Here is a 15,269-nt window from a genome sequence, read left to right on the forward strand (position 1 = left end):
CATCAGAGCCCACCAAACACTGGGCATCCTCCTGGAGCATGTACCCAACACTGTGCTCAAAGAGTTCAGGAGACTCCTCAGGAGGACGTGGTGGGTCTAGGGAAGGAGTCACTGATGATGACATTGAGAGGAGGGAAGACGATGCGTTGGCAGCTGCTTTGCTACTACCCTGAAACTGGGTGAGAGAGGATGAGGAGGATGAAGAGGGCTTGGTCATCCACTCTACCAAGTCGTTGGCATGTTGCGGTTCAACATGTCCAGCTGCAGAAAAGAAGGACAAGCATGTCCCATGGCCACGTGCTGATGACAATGCACCGCGTCCACGACCAGCACTGTTGTCTCTAGACACAGAGCCTGCTTGCCCTCTTTTATTGGCTCGCGCCTGTCTGCCTCTCCTTGCTGACCTTCCAGACATGGTAATGGCCTGAAGGGAGTTGGGTAAAACAGTAGTTGGGTAGTTTATATTGTGCTGGAGGCACACAACACCCACTAACTCCTGCAGATGCCTTTTTTATAGAACAGCAGAGATAAAGGGGTATATACAGATGTATACTGTGCTGTGCTGGAGGCACACACAACTTCCAATAACTCCTGCAGATGGCAAGTGGTCTCAAATAGAGAACAGCTATGTAGGTGGATTATAGCGGTATGTACTGGGTACAGAGCACGCAGACAGCACGCACTATCTCCTGACACTACTGACTGCAAGCTCTATTATTAAAGATGGACCACTAGCTATATAGGTGAGGTGAATATCACGGTGTATACTGCGGTCAGGGCACGCAGACAATAACCAGAAAACAGCAGAGATAAAGGGGTATATACAGATGTATACTGTGCTGTGCTGGAGGCACACACAACTTCCAATAACTCCTGCAGATGGCAATTGGGCTCAAATAGAGAACAGCTATGTAGGTGGATTATAGCGGTATGTACTGGGTACAGAGCACGCAGACAGCACGCACTATCTCCTAACACTACTGACTGCAAGCTCTATTATTAAAGCTAGATCACTAGCTATATAGGTGAGGTGAATATAGTAGTGTATACTGCGGTCAGGGCACAGACAATAACCACTACACAAGAGCAAGATAGGAAATCAGCCAAAAACGATTGGTGTGTAACTGTGTTGAAGGTACACAGAACACCCACTGCTTCAGATGCCAACACACTACACGAGGCCGCCTCAAAGGCGGCCTTATATAGTGTGGGGTGTGCACTACACAGCCTGAGCTATGATTGGCCACAGGCATCCTGCCTGTGGCCAATCATGGCTCTCCTCGCTGCTGGCGCTGCGATTGGCCAAGTATGCGGGGTCTAAGTGCATGCTTGGCCAATCATGAGCCAGCAATGCACTGCGCCATCGCAGTGCATTGTGGGCCGTGCGCGCCACACGAATTTTGACGCGAACGGACCAAGAGTTCAGATTTCGCCGAACGGACGAACAGCCAATGTTCGAGTCGAACGTACGTTCGACTCGAACACGAAGCTCATCCCTATTCCTGTATAACGCTGCTGTAACGACATATTCGGCGGCACCTCACAGTTTGCTACGGAAGTGACATCTCATTGCCGCCATCTTGCTACACCCCACACTGGTCCACAGTAAGGATACACTAAGAAGGGGGAAAGCGGACATGTTGTTACACCCACCGGAGTTTTTCATTTTAAAGTTAGTTTATATAGTGAAATACAGTACTTACATCTCCGTCTGACTACTTAGATGTTGAATTTTAAAAGCAGTGAACTTCTGTCAGATTAGCAAACTTGTGAGATGAGCAGGGTTGCCTCTGCTTTTAAAATTCAAGATCTAAGTAGTCAGAGTTGTAAGTAATGTATTTCACTATATAAACTAACGTTACTGTTATAAATATGTGTAAAATGCAAAACTCTGGTGGGTGTAGCAACATTTTCCGTTTTCCCCCTTCTTAGCGTATCCTTACTGTGGACGAGTGTGGGGTGTAGCAAGATGGTGGCGAAGGAACGTCAATTCTGTAGCAAACTGCGATAGGTCGCCAAATATGTCGTTACACTGCCTCCTGTCACATGGGCAGGAAAAAGGGGATGGAGTCAGGGGTGGAGCTAATGGGGGCGGCAAAACTAGGTTTTACCTAGGGTGTCAAAAATCCTTGCACCAGCCCTGACCACAATGCACAGTAGTGTGATACCATATGTAAAGGTGCACGGCAACGCACATCCAATGGCACCATTATGAATGAATGGCAAAACAGCACACCAATGTGCAAAACATACACCTTTTACTGCAGTGCAACATTGTCTAACTATTCTCTGTGCTGACCCAGCCCTTTCACCCTTCCCAGCAAAAGGAGCAAAATATAAAACTATAGAGATCATATCCAAGATAACGGCACCAGGCAGCAGCCTTAGGGCTGTTGAACATCTACATAAGTGTCCTTTCACACTGGCAGTAATGCATACTGCTCTCTGAAAAGTAATCCATGGTGAATAGCTTTTCAGTGAACAATACACAGCGCCATCTTTAATATTGATTGGACCCTGGGCAAACATTTTCTTGGGCCCTCCCCCATTCTGAGACATACAAAAAAAAAAAAAGCAGGTAGACTCAAAATCAGTTTACTGCAGTAGATCATGCAGCAATTGCAATTAGGTGCCAGAGGTTATAGCACATTTCTGTGCACTGGCTGGTTGCTAGAGGTTAGAACTCATAATTTCTGCTTGCTAATTGGTTGCTAGAGATTACATTACATCATTCCTGCTCACTGATTGTTTGCTAGAGGTTTAAGCACACCATTACTGCTAACTGATTGGTTGCTAGAGATTACAGCAGATCACTGCAGACATACTGCAGGAAATGGTCAGAGAGTGCGGACATACTGCAGGGGACGGTCAGAGAGTGCGGACATACTGCAGGGGACGGTCAGAGAGTGTGGACATACTGCAGGGGACGGTCAGAGAGTGTGGACATACTGCAGAAGGTCAGAGAGTGTGGACATACTGCAGAAGGTCAGAGAGTGTGGACATACTGCAGAAGGTCAGAGAGTGTGGACATATTGCAGGAGACGGTCAGAGAGTGCGGACATACTGCAGAAGGTCAGAGAGTGTGGACATATTGCAGGAGACAGTCAGAGAGTGCGGACATACTACAGGAAACAGTCAGAGAGTGCACACATACTACAGGAAACGGTCAGAGAGTGCAGACCTGCTGCAGGAGACAGTCAGGGAGTGCAGACATACTGCAGGTAATGGCTCACCATGCATGTTCAGAGGTCCGGGGGCGGGGCTCCCAAACAGCTCTCCGCTCCTACTACAGCTGCTTTCTCCTGAGCATACAGGCTGCATGGGGTGGAGTCAGAGCTTCAGTGGAGATCCGGCCCAGCTAGCAGGGTGGGGGCAGGAATCCCAGTGAGCTCCTACTACAGCCACTTCTTTCCAAGCATAGAGGCTGCATGGGGTGGGGCCAGAGTGTCAGTGGAGCTCTCAGCCCTGCTCCCTCTCTGCTGGCTGGGAAATACAGCACTGCTTCCCTAGGGCGCTCTGATGTGCTATCACCGGGCCCCAATTTTCGGCCAGCACAGGCTCAAGGGGCAACTGCTTTGGACCCCCCAAAGACTAGGCCTGGGGCAGCTGCCCAATTTGCCCCACGTTAAATACAGTGCTGACGGTATAGCAAGGGTTAACAGGCATTCAGGAAGCACCACTACTGCCTCCTGACATCTGTTTTGTTGTTTTTTTTTTTGTTTTTTTTTTTACTTTTTCTTTTATTTGCTGAATGGCAATTTTAAATTGCGGATCTAAGCCACAACTGCAAGCCAAGTATTAGGCTCTCAGTTCCGGTGTGGCTCCAATGGTCAACTTTGACAGGTGGTGCCATCTGTCAAACTCTACAATCCAAGTTAAAATTGCCGTGGCTGTGAAGCAATGCATCTCAGCCTACGCATGTGTACAGACAGGTCAGGCTTAACTGTCTGTTTTTACCACTCGCTTTTTTTTTTCACCTCGCCCCCCCTCCCCTTCCTTACTGTCTCTCTTTCCTATCCCCCTTCCTCCTGTACCCCCCGATTTTCTCTGTATTGACTTGGGGAGCACTCCTGCCCCCCCCCCCCATTGAAGTTCGTGGCATAAATCTGAAGGCTGGGTTTGGAACCTTTACTTCCGTATTATTTGCCGCTGAGTCCACTATTGCTGATGTATACATTGTGTACCAATGCTTTCTTGATTGTCTACATTTCTATGTCCGTGCTCATGTACCTCAATAAAAGATTTTTCTGTTAAGAAAAAAAAATCAATTCCTAGGTGATACTTTAAATAAAATGTATTAAAAAAATAAGAAAATAACAAGTTGTGCTGACTCGGACACTGGCCTGCACAGCAAATCGCTGAGTTTACTGTGAGAGCTAGAGGGATCCTGGTATTAGTATTTAAACCACATATAATGACGGAATGTTAAAAATTAATATTCATAATCACAATCAATGCATAAAACAATGAATGATAAACAACCAATCAGATGTCAATTTACCCGATTGATGTTCTTCATACATTGTGACTACTGCTGGCCATACGTGATCAAACTGGATGCTTGATTGTTTCAACATTTTCATTGAATCTAACGTATATCAACCTTTCTCTATTTCAAATCCCCATTGACCAATTTCACAGCATCTAATTCACAATAACAAAAAAGGGCAGGTTGAGAAAAATACAAATAGCTCTGCAGATAATAATTTCATAGGAACCATTATTTGTGTCACATCAGTCAAACAGAACATGTTTCAGAGCAATATCTTTGCCCCAGCTTTTGCCAGGACATGCAATCAGATTGATACAAGCACATTTATCATTGGTATTGTATCAAACAGTTGTTACCACATTAAACACCTGAGAGATCACATTAAAGCTCCATGCACAATAGCGTTTTCTATAAGCTCAAAAAACGCTGGATGAAAAACGCTAATAGCGGTTTTGTGCCAGTTCTTGTAGTGTTTTAGTAGCTTTTAGAAGCATTAGTGTTTTATTAGCATTTTTACAGTACATGAAGAAAAAAAAACTGCTAGAAAAAGGCTGTTAGGAGCATTTTAGTAGCGTTTATAAGCATTTAGGAGTGTTTAGCGTTTTTGTCTGCTGGGAAAACGCTGCCAAAAACTCTACAAAAACTATTATTTTTCTACTTCTAGATGCTGAAGCTCTAAAAGCCGATAGTCTAATGTGGTGTGCATGGGCACATAGAATAACACTATTTAGCTTCTAGGAGCAGAGGAAAAAAATTCCAATAAAAGCTTCTAAGAGCTTAAAAAAACACTAGTGTGCATGGAGCCTTTACTGATATGCTGGATAATGAATCACCTGTATGGCTATTACAGTAGCAGGTAAGGCATCAGCATTGCAGCACACCACAGTGCACATGCCATGTGTTGTGGTGGGCTGTTAAAAACAAAACAAAAATTACATCTATTTTTCAAACATTAAAGTGTGCTTAGAAATGAATGGGGGGGGGGGGGGGGGGGGTCTAGGGGATATTTCACTTTCCTGACACAAGCATGACAGCATACATGAATGGGCCAGCTCCTCCCCCCCGTCCAATCACAGGACCGGTTATGCAATATAACTAAATCACTTCCATCAAGGCAGCATTCTCTTTTTTGTCCCCAATGCTCAACTGGTTATGCAGCCGTTTAAAATACATTTTTCATTTTTGCCCTCCCCTTGCCGGATTCATCTGGCCTAGCTGCACATGTTCAGCCTCTCCTGTGGCGAAGCTCCCTCCATTCAGGTGTAAATTGCCTATAAGTGGGAGGCCTCCCCCATAATCCAGGTATTGGGGTGCAGGATGCTGGTCTCTAGGGATTATACAAGTGTCTCTTTCATCATGACTCCATGGATGGACATTCATTGGACTTCCTGCTGGCCATGAGGCATTCAGGTGGTAAGGCACACCACATGGTGCACAAGACAATAGTGCTCAGCTGCTGTTATACTGTTATAGGATTACCTACATGTTTATTCAGTTATCCTGCACTGCTGAATGCAGGTTATCAAACATGTGATATATTAACTCTTCAGTACTAATGGCTGCTATGTGTTTAAACTACCTTATTGCTACCATTATCAAACAGAATAGCTCTAGTCTCTTCTCCAGCACCATATAAAGGTCTGAATCTTTGCATCTGGGTCACGACATCACCCTTCCAGCAGGTCCAAACTATAATACCTGAGTCACCACAAGCATTGGAAGTGGACTCGATGTTGAAGAAATACATGGAAGTGGCCCTTCTCCAGAAGGTCAGACAATGAGCTCTTTAGGCCTAGCAGTGTAAGAAGATTTTCCCTGTCCACTAGGACAATCACATTGTCTCGGGTCAAGGTAGTCTGATGGGCTTATATGGCTAAACTGAATCCATCAATTTAGTGCTGAGCCCACTTTACCAAATGGATTATGCGTTCATGGGCAGAATTCAGGGGTCCAGAATTATTATACAGGATACCAACCAGGTTCATGTACTACAAACCATTTCTAGCCCATTACAAAGTTAATAAAGCAACATTGAAAACAGGAGAGTTTGACTTCAGTTCTAAATTAATCTAATAAACCTCCTCCCTGGGCCAGCTGATAGCCTCCCATGGCTTCCAATACCACCTCTACGCTGACGACACACAAATCTATTTTTCTACCCCTCAGCTCACTCCCGCTGCCTACTCACGTATCACTAATTTACTAATTTAATATATCAGTCTGGATGTCACACCACTTCCTCAAACTGAATCTATCCAAAACTGAACTTATAATTTTTCCTCCCCCATATGCCCCTTCCCCGGATCTCTCTGTCAAAATCGATGACACAACTATAAACCCATCCCCACATGCCAAGGTTCTAGGTGTAGTCCTGGACTCTGAACTCTCTCTCTTAAGCACCACGTCCAATCACTGTCCAAATCTTGCCACCTCAACCTCCGCAACATCTCCAAAATATGCTCCTTTCTAACCAATGACACAACAAAGCTCTTAATTCACTCACTGGTCATAGTTTCATAGTTGCTAAGGTGGAATAAAGACACCAGTTCAACCTGAGTGAGTGTCTACAATTATCCCTATCCCTGTACATTGCACACTCACATTGGTCCCTACCCTCAAGGAGCCCACAATCCAAGGACCCCATTCATATACTAGGGACAATTTTGGGCAGAAGCCAATTAACCTACCTGCATGTCTTTGGATTGTGGGAGGAAACCAGAGTACCCGGAGGAAACCCATGCAGGCACAGGGAGAACATGCAAACTCCAGGCAGGTAGTGTCGTGGTTGGGATTCGAACCAGCGACCCTTCTTACTGCTAGGTGAGAGTGCTAACCACTACACCACTGTGCCGCCCCGGCATCTCTCGCCTCGGCTACTGCAACTCCCTTCTCATTGGCTTACCTCTTCATAGTCTATCACCTCTTCAATCCATCATAAATGCTGCTGCCAGACTCATCCACGTTACCAATCGCTCCGTGTCTGCTACTCCTCTCTGTCAATCCCTCCACTGGCTTCCGCTCACCCAACAAATTAAATTCAAAATACTAACAACTACTTACAAAGCCATCCACAATTTAGCCCCCAGCTACATCACTAGCCTAGTCTCTAAATACCAACCTACTTGTTCTCTTCATTCCTCTCAAGACCTCCTGCTCTCTAGCTCCCTCGTCACCTCCTCCCATGCTCGCCTCCAGGACTTTTCCAAAGCCTCTCTAATCCTATGGAATGCCCTACCCCAATCTGTCCGCTTATCTCCTACTCTGTTAGCTTTTAGACGATCCCTGAAAACCCTTCTCACCAGAGAAGCCTATCCTAACCCCACCTAACAACTGTATTTTCATTTTCTCCATTAGCTCATCCCCCACAGTTATTACCTTTTGTTTCCACTTGACCCTCCCTTCTAGATTGTAAGCTCTAAAGAGCAGGGCCCTCTGATCCCCCCTATATTGATTTGTATTGTAAATGTACTGTCTGCCCTCATGTTGTAAAGCGCTGCACATACTGTTGGCGCTATATAAATCCTATATAATAATAATAATAATAAGTTGATTAAAATACTTCAGCATTACCCTCCTTTGTGGCTTATGGCGCGCTACATCCCATTTGTGTATGCTGTCATGCTTGTGTCAGGAAAATGCAAAATTGTGTACTTACCTAAAGGTAATTTTCCTTTCCCGATGCATAAGCATGACAGCATACAGATTCCCCCTTTGAGCTTTGCATTGGGTATAGTTATGAGATTGCTGCCTTAGGGGAAGTGACTTATTTATATTTTAGAACCGGTCCTGTGATTGGGCGGGGGGGTGGAGCTGGGCCATTCATGTATGCCAGGGATATGTAATTAGCGGACCTCCAGCTGTTGCTGAACTGCAAGTCCCATGAGGCACAGCAAGACTCTGACAGCCACAAGCATGACACCCAGAGGCAGAGGCATGATGGGGCTTGTAGTTTGGCAACAGCTGGAGGTCCGCTAATTGCATATCCCTGATGTATGCTGTCATGCTTATACATCAGGAGAGGAAAATTACCATCATGTAAATATACAATTTTCCATTATACTGAAATTGGCATAATTGGGAGAGGCTTCTTACCATCACGCTATGTAAACTAGCCCAGTGGTCCTCGCTGATGTGTTTCTGTAGGAACTTTTCATGAATGACACCAGCTGTTGTGCATTGCAAAAGCTGTCCACCTTCACGGAGTTTATGTTCTGCTAACTTCATCTCTTGTAGGACCTTAAGTGAGTAAAGACACAGAAAATAAAAAGTATTTAGTGCAGTGGTGGCAAAGGCAACAAAAATCAAGGGATGTTTAACATTGCACTATAAATATGCCATCGACAAAAATATTAAATATTTTCACTTTATAACAGCACTGTAAAAACAATACAAACAATAGTGATTTTTAACAATCCAATAAAAGTTTACTTAATTTTATTGTAAACCTATTTTTTTTTTTTAACAAACATGTGCACAAAGCAAGGTCCATAAAGACATGGATGAAGGGGTTTGGGGTGGAGGATCTTGACTGGCCTGAACAGAGTCCTGACCTTAACCGGACAGAACACCTTTGGGATGAAGTAGAAGGGAAAATGCAAGCTAGACCTTCTTGTCCAACATCAGTGCCTGACCTCACAAATGCACCTCTGAAAAAATGGTCAAACATTACCATAGACACACTCCTAAACCTTGTGGACAGCCTTCCCAGAAGAGTTGAAGCTGTTATAGCTGTAAAGGTTGGGCAAAATCTATATTGAACTCTATGGACTAAGATTGGGGTGCCATTGAAGTTCATTTAAATTGAAAACTTTTGACAATATCGTATATTCACTATGCCCCGTGGATTGAGCTCACATGAGTGCCCCCATAACCGACTCGGCAGGGGGGGAGGAACTAGAAGCACTAGTGTGGGGACCTGGGAAGAGGAGGACCGGGGCAGCTCTGTGCAAAACCATTACATAGAGCATGTAATTATGACATGTTTGTTATTTATTGAAGTTCATGTGTGTAATGGCAGGTGTACCAATACTTTTGAAAATATAGTGTATGTGTCATAGAATCCAAGAAAAAATGTGGGGATCTTCAAAGTTTACAAACTTCAAGATTGTTCAAATTATTAGGAGTAGGCAATAAATAATTGAAATACAATGTGGAAATAAATCCAGCTGTATTTACTCAGTGCAACGTATAACATCCAAGTAAAAGATATAAGACCAACATGTTAGTAAAAAAATCAAAAACAGAATCACTGAGTTGGAAAAAGAATCACCCCCTCCTAAAAATTACTTTAACCTCAATAAGTTGTAGTTAATCACCTTCTCAATGGCACACAATGGCAAGGTAAAAAACCTTCTGTCTTTAACAGCTTCAGCCCCGGACCATTTGGCTGGCCAAAGACCAGAGCACTTTTTGCAGTTCGGCACTGCTTCGCTTTAACTGACAATTGCGCGGTCATGAGACGTGGCTCCCAAACAAAAGTGACATCGTTTTTTTCCCACAAATAGAGCTTTCTTTTGGTGATATTTGATCACCTCTGCGGTTTTTATTTTTTGCGCGATAAACAAAAAAAAGAGCGTAATTTTTGAAAAAAAATGCATTATTTTTTATTTTTGCTATAATAAATATCCCCAAAAATTATACAAATAAATTTTTTTTTCCTCAGTATTCTTCTACATATTTTTGTTAAAAAATAAAAATAAAAAAAAATCCCAATAAGCGTATATTGATTGGTTTGCGCAAAAGTTATCGCGTCTATAAAATAGGGGATAGATTTATGGCATTTTTATTAACAATTTTTTTTTTTTACTAGTAATGGTGACGATCAGCGATTTTTATCACAATTCTGACAAATTTTTGGGACCATTGGCATTAATACAGCGATCAGTGCGATTAAAAATGCGTTGATTACTGTAAAAATGTCTGGCAGTGAAGGGGTTAACACTAGGGGGCAGTGAAGCGGTTAAAGTGTGTCCTAGTTTGTGTTCTAACTGAAGGAGGATGGGAACTGTGCAGGGAACTAACAGATTGCTGTTCATACAGAGTATGAACAGGCGATCTGTAAGTTCTCTGCTCAGAGAACCAGAAACTGTATGGTTACACACACAGTTATGGGTTCTCTGTGTGCCCTGAGCGATGGCGGGAGCCCGGCGGTGATCGAGACTGCTGGGCATTCGCATCGGCTCGGGGAGAGAGCGGGGGGGGGGGGGCGCACGCGCGTGCCTTAGGCGGCGTGCACGCGTCCCCTAGTGGCCACAGGGCGAAGTGAAGTTACATAACGTTGTTTCGCCCAGCCGTGCCATTCTGCCGCAGTACAACTGCGGCGGCTGGTCGGCATGTGGTAAATCACTTAAAGTGATTCCAAAGTTAAAAAAAATTTAAATAACAAACATGGTATACTTACCTGCTCTGTGTAATAGTTTTGCACAGAGCAGCCCCGATCCTCTTCTTTTTGGCTCCCCCGCTGGCGCTGCCTGCTCCTCCCCCCTGCTGAGTGTCCCCAATAGCAAGCTTCATGCTATGGGGATAGTCCAGCAAGCTTGCTCCGGAGCCATGCTCCTGTGAATTGTCCATTCACACACAGGGTGCCTAGACCCTGCGCTCTGCTCTCTCCTCGCTGCATGTGATTGACAGCAGCAGAAGCCAATGACTCCTGCTGCTGCGTGAGCCAGTGAGAGACCCGGGAGCGAAATTGCCCTTACGCACAAGATGGGACTCAGGTAAGTATAAGGGGGGGCTGCACTTTGAAGGTTTTTTACTTTAACGCATTAAGGTAAAATGCCTTCTGCCTTTAGAACCACTTGAACCAGTTGTTGATAGCTGCAGCGGCGCTTTGGCGGCGCTGCCCATTGTTTTCAATAGGCAGAGGCACTTTAGGAGCCATGTATACACCGCTCCTACAGCTCTGCAAAGATGCGGCTTGCGGGACTTTTTTTTACCGTCCTGCAAGCGCACCGCTCCAATGTGAAAGCTCTCTAGCTTTTACACTGGAGAGACAAGAGAGGCTCTTTATGCCTTGTACACACGGTCGGACACTCTGACCACAAAATCGGTCTGATTTTTTCTGACGGATTTTGTCCGAAACTTGTGTTGCATACACATGGTCGGACAAAGTTGTTGGAAAATACGATCGTTCGGAACATAGTGATGTTTGTTCGGTACGACGGGACTACGTAGAGGCTAGTAGCCAATAGCTTTGGTCTCGTAATTTGATCTGACTTTGTCCGTCGGAATTCTCTACAAACGATCGGAAAAAGTCCAATCTGATTTTTTTGTCGGAAAATTTTAGATCCAGCTCTCAAATTTTTTCCATCAGAATTTCCAATGGAAAAAGTCCACACGATCGGATTTTCCGACAATATAATCTGATCAGACCATTACCATCGGAATTTCCAACCGTGTGTACAGGGCATTACAGTCGCTATGCAGGCGCCATTTTTAGCTCTGTAGCACATGTAAAGCGCCTCTGTAAAGTAGCTTTAGGTGTATCAGGGTAAAGGGGGCTGAATACAAATGCACGCCACAATTTTTACATATTTGTAGGAAATGTTGAAAACCATTTATCATTTTCCTTCCACTTCACAATTATGTGCCACTTTGTGTTGGTATCACATAAAATCCCAATAAAATACATTTACGTTTTTGGTTGTAACATGACAAAATGTGGAAAATTTCAAGGGGTATGAATACTTTTTCAAGGCCCTGTATATATATGCATCTGTAAATGATGGGCAGATACCATCTCTGAGTTTTTTGGCCAGGCTTCAGGAGGTATGGCCTATACATATTTTTAAAATTTAGTCAAAGCTGCACGGTTGTTTTAATGGGCAGGTGCTCATTACCTGCTTAGCATAGGCAATTTTTTGGTAACAGTGAAGCTAACCTACATTGTATCTCAGCAGTTGCTATGAAGAAGAGTATACAGAGTTCTAGGTAACAAGATATAGAACGTGATGCATTGGTATCAATACTCACTTCTCCACATGCCCTGCGTATGTGGGCTGGGCAATCTCTGCGAACACTTTGTCTCAGTTCTTTGACATTAAACTGCTTTAAAACTTCACTGCTGCTGCGTCCTCCAACGCGTACAATTCCATCCGCCAAGAACTGGTGAATTCCTGAAACAACATTAGTAGAATAAGCCTTTAGGAGAACGTCTTTTATCAACAAAGCTGAACCTGACTTTTTGAGCTCAAAAAGGCATTTATAATACTCCTGATCTGTTATGCTGCGTACGCACGATCGGAATTTTGGTCGCTCTGATGGTTTTCCTGATGGAATTCCAATGGGATTTTGCTCAAGCTGCCTTACATATACACGGTCACACCAAATTCCGACCGTCAAGAGCGCAGTGTGGTACAACACGTACGACGGGGCTAGAAAAAGGGAAGTTCAATACCCAGTAGGCCAATAGCTTCCATCTCGTAGTTGAATCTGAGGATGCGTGAGTTTTTGCGCGTCGGAATTGCATACACACAATTGGAATTTCCGATAGAAAGTTTTTCCGTCTGAAAAATTGAGAACATGCTCTCAAATTTTCTTTGGTGGGAATTCAGCCAGCTAAATTCCGATGGAGTATACACACGGTCGCACTTTCCGATGAAAAGCTCTCATCGGTCTTTTGCTGGCCGTGTGTACGCGGCATTAGAATAGTGAAACCTCAACCCTCAGAGAAAGCTGTTCATTATGTTATTTATTTGTAGTCTTCTTTTTTTAAATTAGAAGTGTCAGACTCTATCCCTCATCCCTAGGGCTGCAACTAACGATTATTTTCATAATCGATTAGTTGGCCGATTATTGTTTTAATTAATCAATTAATCGGTTAATAACATAAAAAAAAAAATTGTGGTGTATAATTTAGTTAATGTGTAAAGTTGTAAAAAAAGGGGGAGGGCTAGCTGAAACACAGTAGCTGCTGACTTTTAATAAGCGCACTTACCTGTCCTGGGTACCCGCGATGTCGGCCGCCCAAGGCCGAACCGTCCCTCGGCTCTCGGGTCCCGGCGTCGCCATTCCAACTAAGGGAAACAGGCAGTGGAGCCTTGCGGCTTCAGTGCCCGTTTCCTACTGCGCAAGCGTGAGTTGCGCAGCGCTTTATGAATGGGGCGTGCTGTGTTCTGGGACACACAGACGGCGCGTGGAGGAGAGAAGACTGAAGATCACCGCGGAGTAGGAAGAGGCAGATTAGGACAATCTGCCTTGCAACAGGCATTTCTGGTAAGTTTTTTCTGATTTTTTGCAACATTTTAATATACTTTTGTTTTTCAGGGTGGCCCTCCACTTTAAATATCTCTATGCAGTGGTACATATAAATAACCAACTATATGGTTAGGAAGTAAAATCTCTAATCCACTCTGAGAATAGCAGTATACTGTATATACTATTAGAGGAGATATATACTGTATATACTATTAGAGGATATATACTGTATATACTATTAGAGGATATATATACTGTATATACTATTAAAGGGTGAATCTGGTAAATATCATCAGACTAAGAGATTACATTTTTTTTTATTAAACAAATAATGTCTTCCTTCAAAAAAAAAAATGTAATTTTAAGAACGTTCGTTCGATTTTTCTAACCGTTATGGGGTCAAATCAACGTTCATTTTGGCATGTCATTTTTTTGGGGGAGGAGTGATTACCCTGTTTTTACAGGCACCCAGCTCCCACTTCCTCCCCTGGCGTGGGGACGAAGATCACCTCTCCCCCCCCCGCCCTCCCTGCATTCTTCTGGGACACGTCACAGGTCCCAGAAGATTGCCCGGCTATTCACAGTGTGCAGCGTGGTTCGCACATGCGCAGTGTGTGCCCGGGCTGTGAAACCACAGCCAGGTGTCCACAGTTAGAATGCCGGCGCCGCAGAGAGGAGGGGGAGAGGAGCGAGGCTTCGTTCGCCCGCAAGTCAGCAGCTACACTTTTTGTAGCTGCTGACTTTTAAATGGGCGGAACTCCACTTTAAGGTGTTCTTTTTTTCTGCCCTTGAACTCCCCTATTGTTATCCTATGTGTCCATGCACATATGGAAGGTTTTAACTGTTTAGTAGCAGGGGAGTTTAGAGGATATATTCTGAACGCCCTAAAATCTCGTTTAGGAGAGGGAATTTTGACCACAACAAATGCTGAACACAAACGCGCCTAAAGGCTAGGCACACATGAAACTTCAGCATTTATTTCAATGGTCACAATAAATAAAAATTCTGACCAATTAAATTAAAGGGATTGTAAAGGTTTGTGTTTTTTCACCTTAATAAATCCTATGCATAAGGTGAAAAAACACCTGTCAGTGACCGCCCCCCGTTTTACTTACCTGACCTCTCAAACTTGACCCACAGGGACGCGCTGTCTCTCTGCCCAGGGTTCTCGGCTGTTGATTGGATAGACTGATAGCAGCGCAGCCATTGGCTCCTGCTGCTGTCAATCAAACGACCTGAGAGCCGGACACCGAATGCTGGACTCGGGTGCGCACTTGCAAGGTAACCCCCCAGGAGAGCGCTTCTACAAGGGGGCTATCTGATGTGGGGAGGAGCCGCCGAGGGACCCCAGAAGACCAGGATCGGGGCCACTCTGAGCAAAACGAGCTGCACAGTGGAGGTAAGTATGATATGTTTGTTATTTTAAAAAAAAGTGTCACTTTAATAAACGACCAAACTCTGCTAAACTCACCTAAACCGGTTTGAAAAAATGCAGCTTAGGTGAGTTTCTAACACTGATTTTCTACTGTTTGGAGGAACAGCATTTATGAGAAACCAGTGTGCTTGAGGCATAAAGATCAAG

At 44.2% G+C, this 15,269-nt stretch overlaps 1 protein-coding gene across 1 annotated transcript in view; it reads right to left on the reverse strand.

Annotated features, from left to right (window-relative positions):
* Positions 1 to 15,269, reverse strand: part of ZNFX1 (zinc finger NFX1-type containing 1) — a 69,895-nt gene that overhangs the window by 24,821 nt on the left and 29,805 nt on the right. Inside the window, exons 5-6 of the mRNA XM_077459198.1 lie at positions 12,464 to 12,606; positions 8,585 to 8,728 (exon numbers count right to left, since the gene is read on the reverse strand). Coding sequence (XP_077315324.1) covers positions 8,585 to 8,728; positions 12,464 to 12,606 — 287 coding nt within the window. The remainder of the gene's footprint in view (positions 1 to 8,584; positions 8,729 to 12,463; positions 12,607 to 15,269) is intronic.

Source organism: Lithobates pipiens, unplaced genomic scaffold (genome assembly GCF_037356315.1).
Source record: "Lithobates pipiens isolate NorthernLeopardFrog02 unplaced genomic scaffold, aLitPip1_a1.2 Scaffold_28, whole genome shotgun sequence".
Taxonomy (NCBI): Eukaryota; Metazoa; Chordata; class Amphibia; order Anura; family Ranidae; genus Lithobates; species Lithobates pipiens.